The following is a 19,415-nucleotide window of genomic DNA, read 5'->3' as shown; positions in this document are numbered from 1 at the left end:
ACAGTAATTATTTTTTTAAACTACTGAAGCTGAGGACAACAGTCCCAACGCAATGTCACAGAAGAACCACCCAGATGCTGGGGAATAAATGTGTCAATGAGGCAAAAGACAAGCTCTAGGAATAAAAAAAAAGACCACCTTGGCAAATGAGGCCCTGTAACACATCACCATATTTCTTCTTTTGGTGACCCATACAACGGCTGCCTGGAAAACCTTGTATACCGGTCAGTAACCATTTCTCCCCAGATGAAAGGCTGTTTCCAGAGGAATAATACTTGAGCAGTCTGAGGAAAAGTTCTGAAATATTCCCGCCTCAGCAGCTTCCCTGAAAACTATGGCATCTCCTGTCCTGAACCTCCATTCCACTTTGGCCTTCTTTCCTCTCTGCTGGAGACATGCAACATAAAAAAAAAAGATGAGGTGTGCAGGGATCTCCAGCCTCCGCATCACTGTCTGACACAGAGGAAAGTCAGCTTACACTCACAAAACTGGGCTCAAGACCCAGTGCATGCAGGTAGCTGCGAGTACATGTCGCAGCCTGTGTCCTGAATTTCCTTACATCCCGTCCACAAAAGCCTCAGATCACAAAAGATCGTGTGGAGAACAGCAGGGCAGAGAGGCAGCTGTACAGATGCCGTAGTATTCAGCTCTGAGTTACCTGTGGAGGAAACTGTCTGGAGCAGGGAATGCCACTGAAGATGGCATTACCTCTTCTAAACCTGCTGAGGACCAGGACATGGGGCAACTTTCAGTGGAAGGGAACTTTCAACTGTCAGTGCTGAGGACCTAACCTTAAGAGCTGGTTGGCGTGGAAGAAGAACTGGGCAAAAAAGAGCTGGTGTGCAGTTTAGGCCACAGATGCGTTTGTATTTGTTTGCTTCTAACTTTTTCTTTCAACCCTGTAATTAGAAGACGGAGCTTAAAATGTGCTGAAATCAACCTTCACACAGTTTTGCCCTTCAGCATGTTTTCTATTAAATTGGAACCTGAGTACTATTAAACAGGTTTGAGGTGTGTCTCTCCAGAAGCAGCAAGGCTTCCTCAGCAAACCTCATCTCGTGACTTGGTTAGGGATGGCACTCACTTAGTGCTGTTGACCTGGCTCCAGGCCCAGCGTGGGGAGGACCGGCATTGCTAACTGCTCGGTTCTGAAGAGTAGCCAGCATAAGCCTGCACCCTTTTCTGCCAACCACCCTCTCCTCCCAGGAGAAGCATCTCACAGCTGTGGGCAAGACCTCAGGTTTGATGCTAATACCTCTGTTTATCAACAGTAGGTGGTTACAGGTGGCCCCAGATGCACTTGGAGCAGTGTGAGTGTGTGGTTAAGAGCAGCTACGTGATCTCTCACGGTGTTGTTTATCAAAGGACTGAGCCCTTTGGAGCTCAGTTGTATTTATGCAGCAGTCAAGCTAGCAGTGTTCTCACTAGGCAAGAAAGGAATCATAGAATCAATGAACCATTTAGGTTGGAAAAGACCTTTAAGATCATCAGATCCAACTGTAAGGAAATAGCCATGGAGGAAAAGGTCCTTTGCATACCTGTGCAGATTGACTTAAAGTTTCCTACACAAACTTTTTTCCATGAAGCTGCCCTTTTACATGGAAGATAGGACGTTGACCCAATTTCATGGTTCCACAACTGAGTAGGAGGTAACCGATGACTTTCTAAAGGAATTCAATCTCAAAAGCTTTTCCACTTCCTCCAGTTGGTCTCATAAAAGCCTTTACATTCATTTCGCCTTTTATTCTTACTTCCTGTGGACTTCAGGAGTTACATGGTCGCAGTACCAATATGGCAGCAAATTGGCAGGTGTTCTCTTCCTACACCTTTCTTTTGCTCAACTGAGCAGTCTGATATAAAGCATCTTCTTTACCTTCTTGTGCAGCATCAATGAACGCATGTAATACTGAATGCCAGGGGCCGAGTCCCAACCCCTGGGATCCAGAGTTTGATCCAGGATGACAAATACAGGTGGGCATGAACATAACTTTTTTCTTTGTGTTGTTTTTTTTTTTTTATTTTGTAGGCTGTCTTTCTTTATCAAAAAGAAATAGAAATGTGGGGGGAAGTGAATAGGGCGAGTACCATCTCAGTAGTTGGGAAAGAATCACAAAGAAGAAGTCTGAGCATAGCCGTGGCCAGCCCCAAAGCCCACCACTGCCAACTTTGTATGAGGCAGCGCAAGGAACCAGCAAGCTGGATTTTCAGTCATCTGGTTATGGTCTATTGACAGAGCCTGAAATTAGGCTGTCCTGGTCAGCTCAGCCATCTGGCCAATCTAATTGGAAAATTCATCTTGTTGACAGACCACCACAACAATAGTTGCCTCTTGAAAGCAGATCAGTGGAAAGAAGCAAGCATATGAAAATATAACCTCCTGGACATCTGCAGCATGGTGTGGAAGTCGGATCGGAGCTCGTGTTGTACAAACGGACCAACAGGAACGTTCAAACGAAAAGAATAAATTCATCCTGACAATTCCCAGGCTTAACATAAAGCAATGCAACAAAACGTTTAACCAAACTCAGGCAGAAAACAAAGTTTTGTGGGCCACAGTAGGGAAAATTAATAAATGTTATCCCATCACAGGTGCTTCCTGAGGTCAGACTGCACACCCAGAAAGGAACAGTGAAATGGATCCTTAATAACAAGTGAAAAGGGAACTCATTCATCACCATCCATGTCTCTGTAATACGTCAATCTTTAAACACAGCTTGTCTAAAGGACCAACAGTGATTGATAATCACCTTTTACGCAGAAGAGGAATTTCCCATTCAGACTACCTGTGCTGCCAGTTTTGATCCTGCGGTTGGTTAACATTCCTGTTTGTATTTCTCACAATTTTTTATTGTGCCCAGTGGAATACTAAGGTAACTTCAGCCATTTTTTCAAGGGAATACCAGTCTTCCTCACTGGGGGGTGCCATACAGTCCCTCTGCACATACTTGAACAATATGTATTTGCAAAATTTTTCTTCACGTCATTGTAATTGCACATGCTCAGCCTCAAATACAGTAATCACAAGACACATAGGTGAGATGGTCATGTCAATGCTGAATCAGTCTGATTTAGAGGTATCTTCTTCTGCTTAAAATGTGAGCTGGTAGATTCCAAAGTCCATGTGATTGAAAGACGTACTTGAGGGAAAAGTAGATTTTCCTTTCAACAAACTTTTGGCTGAGATATCTTTTCTACCAAAATTTATAGGGCTCTTCTGTTCATTGGTAGTGCCGTTTCCACCAGAAAACCAAAGTGTTCATATCCACAGTAGAAATATTTCTTCACGTCTATTCTGGCCTAAAATTTCATGGGTGCTGTAGTATAATGATATCACTTCCAATTTTTCGTCCGGGTAGACCAAATGATTCCCCATAGCAGTGACTGCCTGTAACCAGGGAGTCCTTGTGTGTGCCAGCACCATTCTCCAAGAGAAAACTCCTTAACATCATGAAGTAAGGAGTCTGAGCTGCAGAACAGAAGGCAACACGAACTATCCAAACTGAAACTTCCGGTATAGACCATTTCAGAATTACAGTTTTTCCCAGGTTTGAGTCTTCCCTGAATCAGGCAAGGCAGAAATTTCAACAGTCTCTCTCACATCCCACTGAAGTATCTGGCTGCAAGGTCATTCTGGCTACACAAACTCCATAATTCTCCTTTACTAAATAAAAGTATCTGTATGCCTTTTTTTGCTCCACACTGAGACAGAAAAAAAAAATATCAAAAACCTCAACATTTTCCCAAAACTGATAGCTCAGTGTTCTCCTGGGAAATACATATCTGTACAGACAGTGGATGGGATTTTCCTGGCCAAGTGTACACCTGAGCTAGCTGCCTAGAGCGGGCACTTGTAATATGCCTAAAGGAAGCGCCCAAGAAGAGATGTCTAAAATATATCCTCAAAGACTGTGTTTGCCTCCATTGACAATCGAAATACAATTATTATTTTTTCATACTCCCTCCTAAATGATGGCATCAGCCTATTCTCATTTCAAATTCATGGCTGTTAAAAATGTGAAGCACAGACAGAGCAGGGCTTGAGATTTTCAGTGTGCTTTTATATAGAAACACAGCCAGTAGACTGAGACCAAGAGAAGCAGGGTATTAACTGTCACACTTCTAGTTGTCCTAGGGGGACACCTGTTCATCTGAAAATAATTAAAATAACCTTCTCCTCCTCTGAGTGGCTCCTGGAGATTTGGTAATAAGCACCACAGGCAGCTCCAGGTGTTGTGTCCACCCTGGCCTCAAGGGAGACCCTGCCAGCTTTGCCATAAACTAAACGCGACTTTCCTGCGTCTATAAAATCAAAACAGAATTTTTCACCCACTTCATTGTACTGCGAATCTACCTCACAAGGGCAAGATACTTGCAACACAGAAAGACCTTCAGTGGTAGCTGAGCATTTCATGGCATTTGGGACATCTTCTATTCATTGCTCCATTTCTTTTAGATGTCAGGGCCAAAAAGTCAAGGTTCTCGCCATGCTACCATGGTTACGTTGTGCTAAATGAAATATTCAGAGCTCGGAAGAAGTGTGCTGCATGAAATAGAGATCCCTCAACTCAAAGAAGACAGTTCCTCACTATTATTCCAAATGGACACAAACACATAGAAAGACCATGAGAGAAGCTGTGTGGTTCAACGCCTGGGCTCCAGACAACCCCAACTTAGAATAACCTTTCTTGAGCAGAGGAAATGTCTTCTGTATTTCTGTCCCACTCGTTTTGCCACAGATGGAAATTATTTCCCCCCGTATCTATGCAAAAGCCTCCCTTACAACATGCAGACACCTATGCGCAGTTGCAGAGATGTCCTTGGCTCATCATATCAGGCCCCTAGAGCCCCTGGGTACAGGCAGCACAGCAGCCCTCTCACCGCCATTTGAAATCTGCAGTAACGATGTTCCGCTCTAGGCATCCAGAGGAGCCGGGATGGCCAGACACCGTCTTGTAAGGTGAAATTGTCTCTATGACTCTTTGTTTAATCATGCAGCAATCTTTAATATTTGCTAATTCATTCAGAAAGATATGTGGAACGTAACAATAATACAATATTAATCTAAGAATAGTCTTCATCTGAAAAAGAACATCTAAAAAGAGAAGAATCAAAGTGTGGAGGAGGTAATAAAGGAAAAAAAAAAAAGGCTGAGATATTACTGCTACATCAATGCAGAAGAATATCCTAGCAGTCAGACCCAGTTATAAATGTGTCATTTATCTGAAACACAAAAAAGGTCTGTGATTAAATTGGCTACCATAAAAGCTGGAATTTACTGAATATAAATGTACCACTAGGTTACAATACATACATGTGTATACATTAATTGGCCACCTTCTGTTTCTATTTGGTTAAGCGTATCTTTTCAACTCCATTTTACTTCAAATGTAAAGATGAATACATACCTCTGCCTGGAAATTGCACAGGTATCAACAGTCAAGCTTGCAAGAATCTTTAATGTCCGTTCACGTTGATATGACAAAAATATTCAGGATCAGTCTTCACCTTCTTCAGAGAAAGCCCTAGACAACCATACAATTGTGTCACTACATCCACAAGTCATACTTTGGTTGAGGTGAGGATATTCAGTGCTAAACACGCTACATCCTCCCCACTGTGTGTCATTTCACATGTCATGTCTTGGACAGTGAATATCACATTTATTAGATGTGAATCTTTATTTGGATATTTTTTTTTTTTTTTACTGGGTTCAGTCACCTATCCATTATTTGGGAGCTAAGAGTAGAGATGCTCCTAAATGTGTCTAGATGTAATTCCTGTTTTCATTTATAATGCCATAACACTGAAGCAACTCCTCCGCCGTCAGAGTAGCACTGGCTTCATATCAAATGTCACAGAGAAGAATTCAGCCCGTGGTCTAACCCTGTGTTACCAAGAAGTTAGTCTTCAAGGGCAAAGCACCTCATCTGTGTTCCCATGGGACAGTCCCCATCAGTGGAAAAGCTTAGGACGGATACGTATAAAAGTCAGCACCAGTGGAAAACTGGGTAGGCTCCCTGCAGCAGGTCTTCCCAGATGCCTTACAGATGGAGTCTGTGAAAAAGGAGTTTTGGGAAAAGGCATTTTGTAAGGAAGACCCACAGTTAATAAATCAAATAGGTCTACTGCAAACAAAGGATACTCAAACAAATACAATTTTCCATTCTCTCTTCTAATATTGATACTTTTCAGCAGCACAACTGAACCTCTGACACTGTTTCTCTTTCATACCTCCAAAGAAAGTCTGAGAAATCATAACTAATTTAGCATTAACTAGTCAGTTTATTTTTGATTCAAGGAATAAAATTTGAATTACAGGTGCTAAAAATATTTCCTATCTGCAGCCTCATCCAGTCCTCACTAACTCCTTCATCATGCACCCTTAACGTGGCTTCCTTTGCTCTGCGCCGTGCTGCTGAGGCTGTCTTGCCAATCCCTGCTGTTCCATGTTGACTCTAATAATTCTGGTGATGTTGCTTTTACCAGGCTCTGGAGACTTTCCTACAGCTAGACTGTGCAAGCAACAGGGATGCTCTGGTAAGCTGGGAGTTGAAGCGCTCAGCGACTGCAGAGTTTGACGCCTTGATGAACAGCAGATTGATGAAATGGAGAACGAAGATGCTAGGAGAGAAGAGATACTCTTCAGTGAGAGAAAAAACTGACCCACCATGAGCTTGGATGTAACAGTTCAACACCTCCCCAACACACCCCCTGAGATTTATCATGGAACAAATGATTCCATGGCCATGGTCACAGAGCAATAGTCGTGTAAAGAGGCTTTTCACTGCTTTCGTTTTTGCTTTCATCCTCACAAGTTCAAACCAGTCTGCTTTTTAAGTACTACGGTTTTCTAAGCTTGTAGCTGTTGTTATTTACATGCCAACCTTTGTTCTTACCCTTCCTCAGGAATAATCTTCTGGACATTGCTGGGGACAGGATCCAGGCCACATGGACCTTTGCATGACCCAGTACAGCCATGCTTATCTTCTCCGGTTTGCTATTAACAATACCGTGTCAATGAAAAGTCACTTTTTACAATCATATCAAATGACACCACTAGGCACCCTTCTGGCACAAGACGATGACAATCATAATGAATGCATGTCAAAAGACCAGAAGCTGATGGAAAAAATGGAAGAGAATAAAATAGGATGAAACAAAGTAAACAAAATCGTTTACTCTATTTTGCTTCATATATTTCTTTAGGGGCGATTTGGGGGTTTTAAATGATCGTATAAGAAACAGTTGTGTAGTAGAAAACAAAACTGTGGGAGGCATCTGAAGAATAAAGATATGATATCAGGATGGGGAAGCAACAGCACAGATTGCGTACATAGACAGTACAAGATTTGAGTATGATTAGTTTTAGGGATGCCAATCATCCATAGCTACCACTGAAAATCCTGAAGCTGAGGGTTTACAAATCAAAAGCGTGCCTCTGAAATTTGTCTCACACATGCACAACATCAGCACTTAGATGCACAAAAGGAACATTATGATTCTTCTTGGGCAACCTAAGAGACAGGAATCTGGAGTTCACCTGTGTGAGGGGTCAGGAAATTTCTTGACTGTATCCTATAAGCTGACACTATCTGTCTGCAGTACGAAAACATTGCTGGACTGAAATATTGAAAGGGATTGTGGTCACTGCTACCTTGAATAAAATGAAAAATGCACTGTTAAATGAATGTTCCCAATCACGCACAATTCACAAACTGTTTATTTTCTTTATCCAGTGCACGTGCCCTCTGTGTACCTTCACAAGATGTTGAAAGAAACCATTCCGGTCTTGCTTCCAGAATCTGGACAGAATTGCCTTTCCTCTCCACCCTCAGATACCCCAGCATACGCCTTCTTCACCAATGGAACTGCACTTTCTTCCCTTGCACATCTCCATGTTTCATTCTTTATGGGGAAAGAGATGGAAAGTTTAACACACTTTCCTCTTTCAGCAAGTGGAAACCCTGACAGAATACAGAGTTGTTTAGGCCAAGTTGTAACATGCTATCAACAGAAAAACAACAGCTAAATCTGGAGGCTGTTGGGGAGCCCTTAACAGCACACAGCTGCAGTAAGTAACAGATGCAAGCATAGCTGAATTGACATCAACTGCTTATTAAACAAGCCATGACCAACAGATGGGAACACTGCTTTATTGTGATAGCCTTCTCCAAACGCTGAATGAACTAACTGGAAAATGAGATTGGAAAACAAGTGGGTGCTAAAAATGTGAAATCCTACTGTGGGAAATCCAGCCAAACCACTAGACTGCCAGGTGCCACAGCTGTTACACTCTTGAACCCAATTCAGAGGAACTAGATTTTCCACAGAAAAGGATAGAAAATGATCATTTTCAAGGTCTCCCACCTACGTCCCATTGGCAGTTACAGTAATTATCAGTGTAATTGCTTCAAGTCACATCTCATTAAAAATTAAAAAGGAGACTTGGGCTCTGTCAGCTGTGATTTGCTAATGCATCAGGCAATGCAATCTGTCAACGTGTATCATACCTGTACTTCACTCTGAATTTTTTTCTGATTTAGTTTTTCACTAGATCACTATTTTGGAAAATCAGCAGGGAAATCATGTGAAATGAACATTGATTTTAGGTATTACAGAACAGAGAGAAGACTACAGAGACAAGGAGAAGAATCTTTCTATAGAAACAAATACATGGTTTTTAAAGTATCTATAAAAACAATTATTGCAATAACCAATGATGGAGTTAAGTATTTATGATCTTGTTCAATGAAATAGTATTCTTCAAGTTACCTAGACAAAGACTCATTAGCCCACTAATAGTCAATGGAAATTTGCCAGGACTTCATTCACTCTCTTATAAACACACAGAGCTAATGAACACAATAAGAGCAGCAAGCATACACTTTAAGATACTAACGTGTTAAATATAATAGTTCTGGAATAAATAAGACAAAATTACACATCAAAACATAATGAAGCTAATACACACTAAATAGCTAATACAATTACGTAATCTTTATTCACTTCTGTTAACGTTGTTTCCCTGAGTGGGAACAACAGGAATGGGTTCTTGATTCCTCCTAACAATCAGCAATATTTTAGCTGAGCAGAAACCAAACCACAAACGTTCCAAAAAGCTCCATTATTTCATATAGGACCCACAGCTCTGTGGAAGTATAAGGCCTCACAAAAATACATGACTTCGTCATCCATGTAACTGAATCCACATTATCTTGGGGAGCACAAAAATCCATCCCTATATTGGGCAATGCTCATTCAAGTTCAGGAGGACTGACTTCCTCATATAACAGATGACTGTACAGATGAAGTCAGCAGAACTGTAGGAAGAAGTGCTGATTAACACATGGAGTAGTTACAAAACACAGCCAATCAGATTATTAAAAAAATATATAATTATCTGGAGAGTTCATAAGAGGTGACAAGACAAACCTTTGGAAAGGAAATGTGGGAACTGCTGATGGCATTGAATGCTTTTAACACATTACACATATACTAACATTCACATAAAACTATTGTGTATAAACATGAAGAAAAAGCCTTTACTTCAGGCAAATAGATCAGGACTATTGATCTTTTTTGAAAGTTAGAAGATATCCAGATTATTCAGAAATTAGATACTACAAGGAAAAGAATATGTGAGAAGATTATGCAACTTTCAGATAAATCAGTTCCCAGTTTAACAAGCTGCTTTTAGAAATCTTGAAAAAATAAGTATAACCTAGTTACTGTGAAAGGTATTTAGCTACCAAAGTTATTAGCTTTAGGCATTAATGGTATTTACAGGTATTCAAAACATTTCTTTGAGATGCTGACTCTATTTTAAAAACATCGGCCTTTGTTGTAAATCCTCAAGAAGTATTGAAAACAACTACTAGGAAAATCAAGTAAGGGATCACTCTGATGAACATTTGTGTGTCTAGCATATGAAGGGCAACAATTGAAATTTCAGGGTCATATAGGTGCCTGAAGATGAAAATAGGGTGTTTCAGCTCATAAGTACTGTTGCTCCTGACTTGAACATCCCGCCTTCTTTGAGCATTATGAAAATTCCTTGAAGGGAAAGTGCATTGCTAGATACCTAAGATTTTTAGTATCTGGTTCACAGAGACTAACCGAACAATTCATTAGCTCAGTACAGCTTTCCAACACCTCACCCATGTTACTCAACACTTACTTATATCGATATAATTAAATATGACCACTTCTGAGGGTAAGTGTTAATCTGTATAGGTGAATCTCACAAACCTGGTCCTCAGCACATATTGGACTGCCAGGCGGTAACTGTAAGCTAATAGTCCATACTAGACCTGAACCTTGGGCAGAAGGAAAAAACAATGCCAGGCAAATTCGTCTTCTTTATTCTCTTCACTCCTTAAAATTATATCCAGTATTAACATCATTAAAATAGATGTGTATGTCAGGGATCGAGTAACACATTTGATATAATTTACAAAATTATATACGCAAAATGCTATGAAATCGTTAGCGTAGTTTGAAAATGGGACAAATGTCTACACCCAAAGAGGATAAATACACAGTCATGTACAGAGATTGGATAAAGAGTTATCTGATGAAACTCTGTGAGAATGACCATACAGTCTTATTTAATATCTTCATCAGCTCTCTGACTTTCCCCTTTCTGATAAAACACAGAAGGATATGTAAATAAAAATACATTTAAGCTAAAAAAAGCCACGTCCAACGTCAATGGTGTCATCAGAAGAGGACAGTGTACCCTCTTTAGTATGTTTGACCTGCATACCACCTTGAAGTCTTGTTAGAATCTTGACAGAGTACTCTTGAGATTACTTGGTAAAGCTAGGCAGGATTCAAGTGCTAGATAGCCACTGCTCTCATTTAATATTTCCTTCAACCTTCATGGAATCAGTAACAGGACTTGCTGGTCACAATAGCAGTATTTCACATTTACTCAGCATCTGCATCTCAAGATGTCCAAGAGGGAGGAGTCTGTGATAACTGAGCATTTCCAGTGAAGTAGCTCCACCTATGGAAACCATGGTCTCTCATACAGCTACAGGACAAGCCCAGCACCTCTGTTCTCATATAATTCTGACCCAGCCACTCCTAAAACGCAGTGGCACCATAATACCCATTATAAGCAATCTTAATGGAATTTGCAGACAATCTTTAACAGATGAGTGAGAACACAGAAGGAAAGTTTAGAGGAGTCAAATCAAGTTGATTGACAACATGATGATTGAGTGAATCTATAATCCACTACTTCTGGAAGTAAATAATTAATGCCGATGTTGAGAACATACTTAAAATAGTACAAGGAGGTACAACTAATAGGTATGGATAAAAATCCTGTTATCTTTCCACTGACAGTAGGATCTTTAAAATTAAGAGCTGAATATGGCATGTAATGGCATACCTACACTAGCCCAGGTATCTACTGCAGAGTGACAGGGAGTATAGATACTGATGTCAGCTTTAAATGAGCTAGCTCAGACCCTAAAAGCACTTCAACCTCTGAAGCATTGAGGTCTATATGCAATAATTTAATGCCTGCAATATAGACATACCTTTAATCTAACAAGTGACAAACAGTAGGGGGACTGGAATATATACTCTGCTTACTAGCAGGTGCTAAGGTTGGTGTTACCACATCTTTATTGCTACTACAAATGTCAGGCAAATTAAGACAGCATATGCTGGAGCATGCTTTATTCAGTTCTTCCCCTTACTGTGGAAACACATGCTGAGAATGATCAGCGTGAAGAATGGTTTCCAAAGGAGGTGAAAGAACCCCATCACAAAGGACATGGGAAAGCACCCAGAAAAGATCATGCAGAACCCTGCTTCCTTGTGTGGGGATAAACTAAAGGACCGTCAGATCTGTTTAGTGCCTAATATTTATGATTTTCCAGAGCTACTTCTTTACCTTCAAATTCTTCTTCATTGCTGGGCAGTGAATTTCTTTCTCTCTGTTTTACTTCCCTTCTGGAGACAAACAAAACATCATCAGAGTCCAACATCTTCTCCCTGGGATGTCTTTTGTCTTCTGCTCTCCTCCTCTTTTTCTTTTTTCCCCTGTCTTCTTTCACAATAGTTTTCTTTGCTTCTTCTCTTTCTTCATCTTCCACAGATGAGTGAGGATAGGGCTCTGTGGTCTCTCTGTCCGGGCTAGAAAATCAGAGAAGGAAATTCACTAAGCTAAAAGCGCACATTTTAAATCCTTTTTTACATGACATAGATCTCACCTTTTCCCACATCTCACAGTACTAACAAGAGAAAGACTTAGCACACTCTTGACCATTTGACAGGGCTATAAATGTCTTACAATTCAGTTTCCCTTTTATTTATAAAATAAGTAAAGAATAGCCTAAAACACAGCATGCATAGTTTTGCTCTCTTATTTCTGTAGATACTGTATTTCTTGCTAGCCTATTGCATACAATGTTTCCTCTGTAAAAAATTCTGATAGTATTCCTGTTAATCTCAATTCTAATATGATTCAGCAAGAACTCATACCCTTGGTATCCTTCATAGACAGTCCGTCCCCAGCCCACTCTTAAGATTTCTAAAATATGCAGAACAGTTATGAAGCTAAACACAGTTACAGATGTCTCCTTTCACTGCATTAAACCCCAAATTATCAGAAGTGCTTTGGTAACTAAAATTGAAACAAATATTTAGGCACACAGCTTTACTGACACCAAACAAGAGAAAGGCTCCTGAGTACCTTTTCGGCTCTGGCCCCTAGTTCTGTCTAGCTCTTATGACTCCAAAAGGATTTGAGCAATAATTGCTTTTTATGGTGTGGACCCAGAGCAGGTAGTGTTTTACTTTGGATATGGAATTTGTTAGTTACATTTGCAGACTGATTGTTCTGACATAATTCTTTCTTTCCACTGTGATGGTAGGAAAACACCCCAAACAGATGTTAGCATCTGTTATTAAAATGATGAAAGCTATACAGTATCTCTAAAGATTAGTGGATTAAGCAGGACTCCTAGTACATACCACATAAACATCAAAAGACAATCCCAAAGAAGCCAGAGCTGAAGATTTAGCCAAGGTATTGTAACACAACATCTGTGCGCACTGCGGACTCCCTGTCAAGGGACCCTGGGCTATCCCTTTTATTTTTTTAGTCCCTTATTTCTATAGGACTTAGAAACTCAAAAAGATACAATCTTTGTGTGCTAATATTGTATTGCATTCAAACTTTTTGTTTCCTTTCTGATTAAATCATGCTTCTATTTTGTTTCTATCAACAATGTCAGCATGTTCTCATTAGATCTGTGTGCACCCATGAGCAATGTGCTGCACTGTTCCCCTCTAAGTATGACATGGAAGGTAGGTATCTATTTTAGAATATACTTCCATTTCCCCTGGAAGGTAGGAGCTCTACTGGAAACTCCAACTCAATCTGGGCTCGAGCACTGCCATCGCATTGCTAATATTCATAACCGATTAACACGTCACTAATGAAACACAGTTGTTTGATGGCTTTGAATGTACATCTCCTCACAAAGGTAAAACAATCATTCAACACGGCATAGTGGTTACACAAAGAAACAAACAAAAAGTAAAACTGTGGCCAGTGCCAGCTTTCTATGATGCAGCCACTGAGTTAACGTAGTCAATGCCCAGAACAGGACATTATGTATGTTTATGCGATACTAAAGTGACATGTTAAGCAGCAAGAAAGGAATGAGATTTCACTTTACAAGTATGTGGCTTTACAGAGAATTCAAAACCTCGCTGTAAACATTACAAGCAAAAGACGAACATTCTGATTTACTAAGTGTATTGTAAGGGACTGTCTACTCAAATCTTACAAAGCCATTTACTGCAGAGAGTTATAGATCCAAGAAGTAGGAAATTTAAAAGACTCTTAAGTAGAAAAGCTCTCTGTAGTACCAGGCTTCTATTGTTAATTCTTGGAAAAGAAAAAACTCAGCAGAACCAGATACTATACGTAATGTGTATAAAGATTAAGAAAAATATATTGCAGTAGATTACAAAGTTGTGACTGTGAAAAAAAGGTGCTGTGATTCTGGCAGCAGAATTGTGGAATAGTACGGATCAGTAGTGACCACTGAGGTTTTTATTGGTACACCAATGCACTTCATCTGGGTACCTGGGGATTAGGTCTATGTTGCCTGTATGCTAAAAATTGCTATTTATGTAATTTATCCAATGCCAACAGAGGACCCTGGGAATCCCAAAGGCTCAAATCTGTGTAGTTCGGGGCTGTAAGTGGGTATCTAAGTTAAGAGAGTCTCAGTTTTAGATGCTCAGCTCTCTCTGTCGTTTCTTATTAGCCTTTACACATTTCACTGCACTCTGTGCTATAAATCTCAGCATTCAATATACATCCATGGAGCCAAAGAACCTAAATTCCACTCTCAGAGCTGCCAAATGCTCAGATGTTACTGCTCTGAGTCCCACGATGTCCCTTTGTGTATCTGGGCCTTGGTGTCTTTAAAACACTAGCAATCAGATGTAAGTAACAGCATTTGAAATACCATTGTTTGGAGGCACTTCTCATGTTCCTTTAATGAGGGTAATTTTAGAGCACTCTGAATAGTGCTATTTCAAAAATAGAGACATTTTGCAGTAAAAATATAGTCATTTCAAATATGGTGGTTTGTTTCTAAAAATCTACAACTGCTACAAGAAAAAACAGAAACGATGCAGTGAAAACTTCAGACCTTAAAAGAAGTGTAAGACATTGGTCTCAAATCATTATGCTTGCAAAATTTATGCTCTATTCCGGGCCACGTTTGAAATTGTTTTAGTTTGGTTTAAAGGGGATAAAATGAATGCCTTAACTAAGATTCCATTATTTTGTGCTGTGGCAGCAATATTCTTTGGAATATTTTATTTAGATTTCATTAATTTAATTAAATCATCTGCTATACAACCTGGCCAGTGCATTTACAACCAAATCTGTGTTTACTAGCTGGAAACACTATATAGAAATTCACAATTAATATGACTTGAATATGCAGTTTCATCCAGGGCTCTGCCAAATTTGATATCACTTCATCTAAAATTTAGATCTAATGAGTACATTTATTTTTCATTTGCAAAAATTTAGTGCATTCATTTTAATCAGTTTTCCAAAGAATTCTTCTGTTTGCTAGTGAATAACTCAATTTTCTCATCATTTTACATAACAATGGCAAGTCAGCTTGCCAATAAAGTCTGTTTGGAGAATGAATATTAAATTTGATATTAAAATACCCAGTCATTAAACAAAGCATGTAGAATAGAAGCCACTCTTATTGCTTATGCGTTTAGTCCCATCTTTTCTTAATAAGGTACTTCATTTAGAATATAATTCAACTCGGTGGAAAGGAAAGACTTCCATTTCCACTGATTTTTGCTGGAACTCAGCTCAATTATATACCTGCCTCTTTTCAAGTGGTTGTGTGCATTAAGTAGGAAACCATGGTCTTCAGGTTTACTTTTCGGTGAAAAGAGGCTATCATCATGTAGGTGATCTGGCCTGGAAAAAGGCATTGATGTATTTCCAGACTTGGAATTCTGCTCAGTTAAGTGGGGGTATCCATTTGTTTATGTGCTGTGGCTGCAAACTGGCAGAAGAGCAAGTTTCAAACTGTGCTGGAATCACTACTAGAAAATGCGTGGCAAACAGGGCTTGAATCAGTGTTGCATTTTTCCAAAATGAAAACAGGGCAATAAATTGACAGATAATAAAATGGTAGGACAGACCATTAATGCTCTTCTGATTGACATGCTTGTGGCTCAAATCCCTTGGTTGCATGTGTAGAGCAAGTCAGTTCACAACAAATAGAGTACTACACATCAAAATCTGACAGCGTACTGCAGCATTTAGGATTCACATAAAATAACGTTTATATTTTTAGGTTCAAGCATACTCACGTCATATGATCCACCATCTGCACCATTTTTATGTACCGACAGGAAAAGGCATACTTTATTTGGCTGATTTTAATAAGCCCACTTCTTACACATTGTTCCTGCAATAACAAAATCAACATCCATCTAATTTAAATCTAAATCTCAGAAACAATGAAGATACATATGTATAAAAAGTCAACTGTTTTAATGTAACTGTAATCTACCTCTAAATATCAATGATAAAAGTTTCAAGTACAAAGTACATTTTCTTAATATGCGCTATGAAAAATGCAATAAAATTATCATAATGGCATACAAACCAACAAACAAACACAATGAAATGAAATGAAATGAAGACTATATTGACTGCGATAAAACCCCCAACGTTTCTCATTTTAAGCAGCATGGATCTGGTATGGTTGGACTTGATGATCTCAAAGGTCCTTTCCAACCATGAAGATTCTATGATTGTGAAAGCCACCAAATGGATTACAGAGGAAAGAACAGTGTGTGATTTAAGAAGAAATTATCCCACAGAATTTCTTGGTTCATGTCTATTACATGAGCTCTTCATTGAGCCCTGAAATCTGATTTACTTTGGTTAGCTGGAGACAGGGGCTGGGACAGGGAGCCTATTAGCCTGGAAAATTATATCTGCTTCATCAGAAACAGAACAATGGTCATACCATTGCCAAATTGGTATCATCTTCTAGCTTTACTTACTTTCCTGTTGTTGAACATCAGAACTGTGTAGAGTTTATCACCCATTTCCACCCTCTTTGGCGTTGCTATGACAATGGCAGGCGCATAATATTCATTTCCTGTCTGTGTCCCAGTTCTGGCAAACACATAGTCTCCAACCTGCATACCAGAAAAGCATCAGTTTGCAAGAACTGTGCAACTTGTAAGTTTTACAAGACACAAAAGGTAAATATTAAGATATTTTTACATGAATCATCATTCTAACATGTTCCCATGCTTGAATATGGTTCTTTAAAAGAAAAGAACTTGGTCCTTGCATGTACCAATAACTCACAATTTCCACTGAATTCTGGCTCAACTAGCAAGTTGAACTGAATGAGGAAGCTATTAAAACTCTTCATTCCTTTGGACATTGCGCAAATTTATATGTTTTTAGTAAGTTTTTTAACCAACCTCGGGAATTTTAAAGAATTCCGTATGTAACTGACTTACACAAAGTCATTTTAAAAATTGACACAGAAGTCACAATTTTCTATCAAATTCTGCAGGTCTTCTCTAGAATTGGATGCTTCCCTTACAGAATATCAGGAACTACCTGATCCGGATTTGCCTTCATTTCAAATGGAAAAAAAGGCATGCCTCTAGTTTTAAGGGTAACAAATCAGTTATAAAAATGCTTTTTGTATTCAAAACAGCTGTATCCATTCTTTACCCTTTCTGTATCTATCATCACTGTGTAAAATAAGAATTGTCTGAAAAAACAACTGTGATTACAGATAGCTGATAAATTTTAAATAAAAGCAGAAATGGAATAAGAATTAATTTTTTTTATTACTGTTATTTGCCTTAGTATAAGGTTATCTGCTGGATTTATAATATGCTATGAAAAACAAATGGTTATAACCTGCTATACATCACATTGTGTATAAAAGGCTCTCCTTGATTTGTAATCTATGTGCTAGGAAACAATTGTTTTGCTGGGAAATAGCACACCTTACTTCTATAGGTAGCCAAATACTCATGTTTTATATAGACTTCTAATAAACAAAGGAAGAGGATTACAATGAAAACAAAGCTACAAACAAATGAAAAATAACATGTTGGAAATAGTATGATATTACTATCACTAAAACCTTTTCTTTAAAATAAATGGATGTATTTAAAAGATTTTAAAAATCTATTCTTATTCCACATGTGACCAACTTAACAAAATTTAAAATGAATATTTGCTGTCATAAAAAAATACAATTTTTCACCTGCAGATATGGGCATGGCATAGCACCTCCCACAGGTATAGCGAACGTCACAGGTACAATCCAGTTCTCCCCATTGCTGAAGTCAACAAGTACACAGGTAGAACTGATATTTTTTATCACCGTTCCTAAAAAACAACACAATAAAATACTCAAATGATTTTTCTTTTACCTCTTGTGGATTTTTTTTTTAAATCCTATAGGCTGTCACACATCATTGAGGTAAAATGTGTCTCTGATATACATTCTTCATTTTCATTTAGCTAGGGCAAGCTGTGCTTGGGCAACAGAGAAATTTGTACCTAAAAAAATACAGTCTTAGTAACCATTCTTAATAATGCCATAAAAACAAAATGAAGAATCATTTTCACGCTTAAGTCTGAAATCTGTAAGCTGATCAGGTGGATGATTGTTGACATAATGAAACTATTACCACGGTTAAGAATATGTAATTTAATAAAAAACCAAAAAAGTAGAAATAACACAAAAATACACACGCAAACACCTTTTTTTTTTTTATGAATCAATAGAACACAATGTAACCTACTAATCATTCTGTCTCAAAACTCAACAAAAAGGCAGAAGCATTTAGTGAATTCTTTGAACACACGCAAAAGCTTGGCTTTTGCCAAACGCTCGACAGAAACATTCGAGGGAGACATCAAAGAGGGATAGGTTGATACTCTCAGATACTCAGTTACTTAAAAGGATTTCCTTCTGTACTCTTCTTATATAAATTTATCATTGCTTTCTCACTTAACAAAATGTATATCTTTTTATAAATGTTTATATGTGCACACAAAAGATTTATATTAATTTTTCATTAATATGCACATGTAATATTAAATCTGATTAAGTCAGAAGTAGCTAATTATGACCAAAACTAATGTTTTATCAGCATTAAGAAACTGTAAAAAATATTCAGAATGTGGACAAAGATATATACCTGGATAATAAAATCCCGTGACATCTGATCTTGCAATCACCTTTTGGCTCTTGTGAGTCACAAATACTTGGCCTTTTTGTGTTTTTTTAGACTTTGACTTCACAGTTTCTTCTTCAGGTCTCTGTAATTTGATACAATTATTTTTTCCACAACAACTAAGCCAGTCACTCTCAATCTATCCTTTAGAATGAATTAAAAATCAGGCAATGTAATATTATGACCTCTGCTGATAATTCACAGTAAACTGTAATTATTTTAAACATTCAGAATAGTTATAAACAGAGGAAGCTATGTTACAAGAAGTACTCATGGATAAGATAATCTAAGAGTTTTCACTGTAAAATCCTGTTTTACATGGTCATAACAATACCTATACTTTCAAGTGTCCAGGCAGAAATTTACCTTGACGAATTATGTCTCTGGCTGCCATTTTCCTAAAAAACATTTTACAAAGGTGTAAAATTCATATTCAAGGATGAGGTAAGGAAAAATCAACTGATTTTGCAGAATAAGCGAAGATGCTATAAATGTCCATTTTGTACAGATAGGTGGGTCTTCACAATAATCTTATTTTCATTAAAAGCACCTTACGTTATGGAATAACTGATTTAAAAAAATCAAATACAGAACCAAAATTTTTTTTAAAAAAA

The 19,415-nt window shown here is 38.4% G+C and overlaps 1 protein-coding gene across 11 annotated transcripts in view; it reads right to left on the bottom strand.

Annotated features, from left to right (window-relative positions):
* Positions 1 to 1,725: 1,725 nt before the first annotated feature.
* VWA3B (von Willebrand factor A domain containing 3B) overlaps positions 1,726 to 19,415 on the bottom strand; it is a 77,856-nt gene continuing 60,166 nt past the window's right edge. For 9 of the 11 annotated variants that reach the window (XM_054221119.1, XM_054221154.1, XM_054221135.1 and 6 more), the window contains 6 exons: positions 18,766 to 18,886; positions 17,823 to 17,947; positions 16,588 to 16,725; positions 15,886 to 15,983; positions 11,909 to 12,150; positions 1,726 to 6,621 (listed from right to left, as the gene is read on the bottom strand). In XM_054221119.1, coding sequence (XP_054077094.1) covers positions 6,383 to 6,621; positions 11,909 to 12,150; positions 15,886 to 15,983; positions 16,588 to 16,725; positions 17,823 to 17,947; positions 18,766 to 18,886 — 963 coding nt within the window. In that variant the 3' untranslated portion in view covers positions 1,726 to 6,382. Of the gene's footprint in view, positions 6,622 to 7,756; positions 7,906 to 11,908; positions 12,151 to 15,885; positions 15,984 to 16,587; positions 16,726 to 17,822; positions 17,948 to 18,765; positions 18,887 to 19,415 lie in introns of all 11 variants that reach the window. The other 2 variants (XM_054221144.1, XR_008469349.1) reach the window with 2 other exon arrangements.

The sequence above is a fragment of the Rissa tridactyla genome, chromosome 1, assembly GCF_028500815.1.
Source record: "Rissa tridactyla isolate bRisTri1 chromosome 1, bRisTri1.patW.cur.20221130, whole genome shotgun sequence".
Taxonomy (NCBI): domain Eukaryota; kingdom Metazoa; phylum Chordata; class Aves; order Charadriiformes; family Laridae; genus Rissa; species Rissa tridactyla.
Note: the sequence above shows the minus strand (reverse complement) of the source record. Positions and strands in the feature narration are given on the sequence as shown.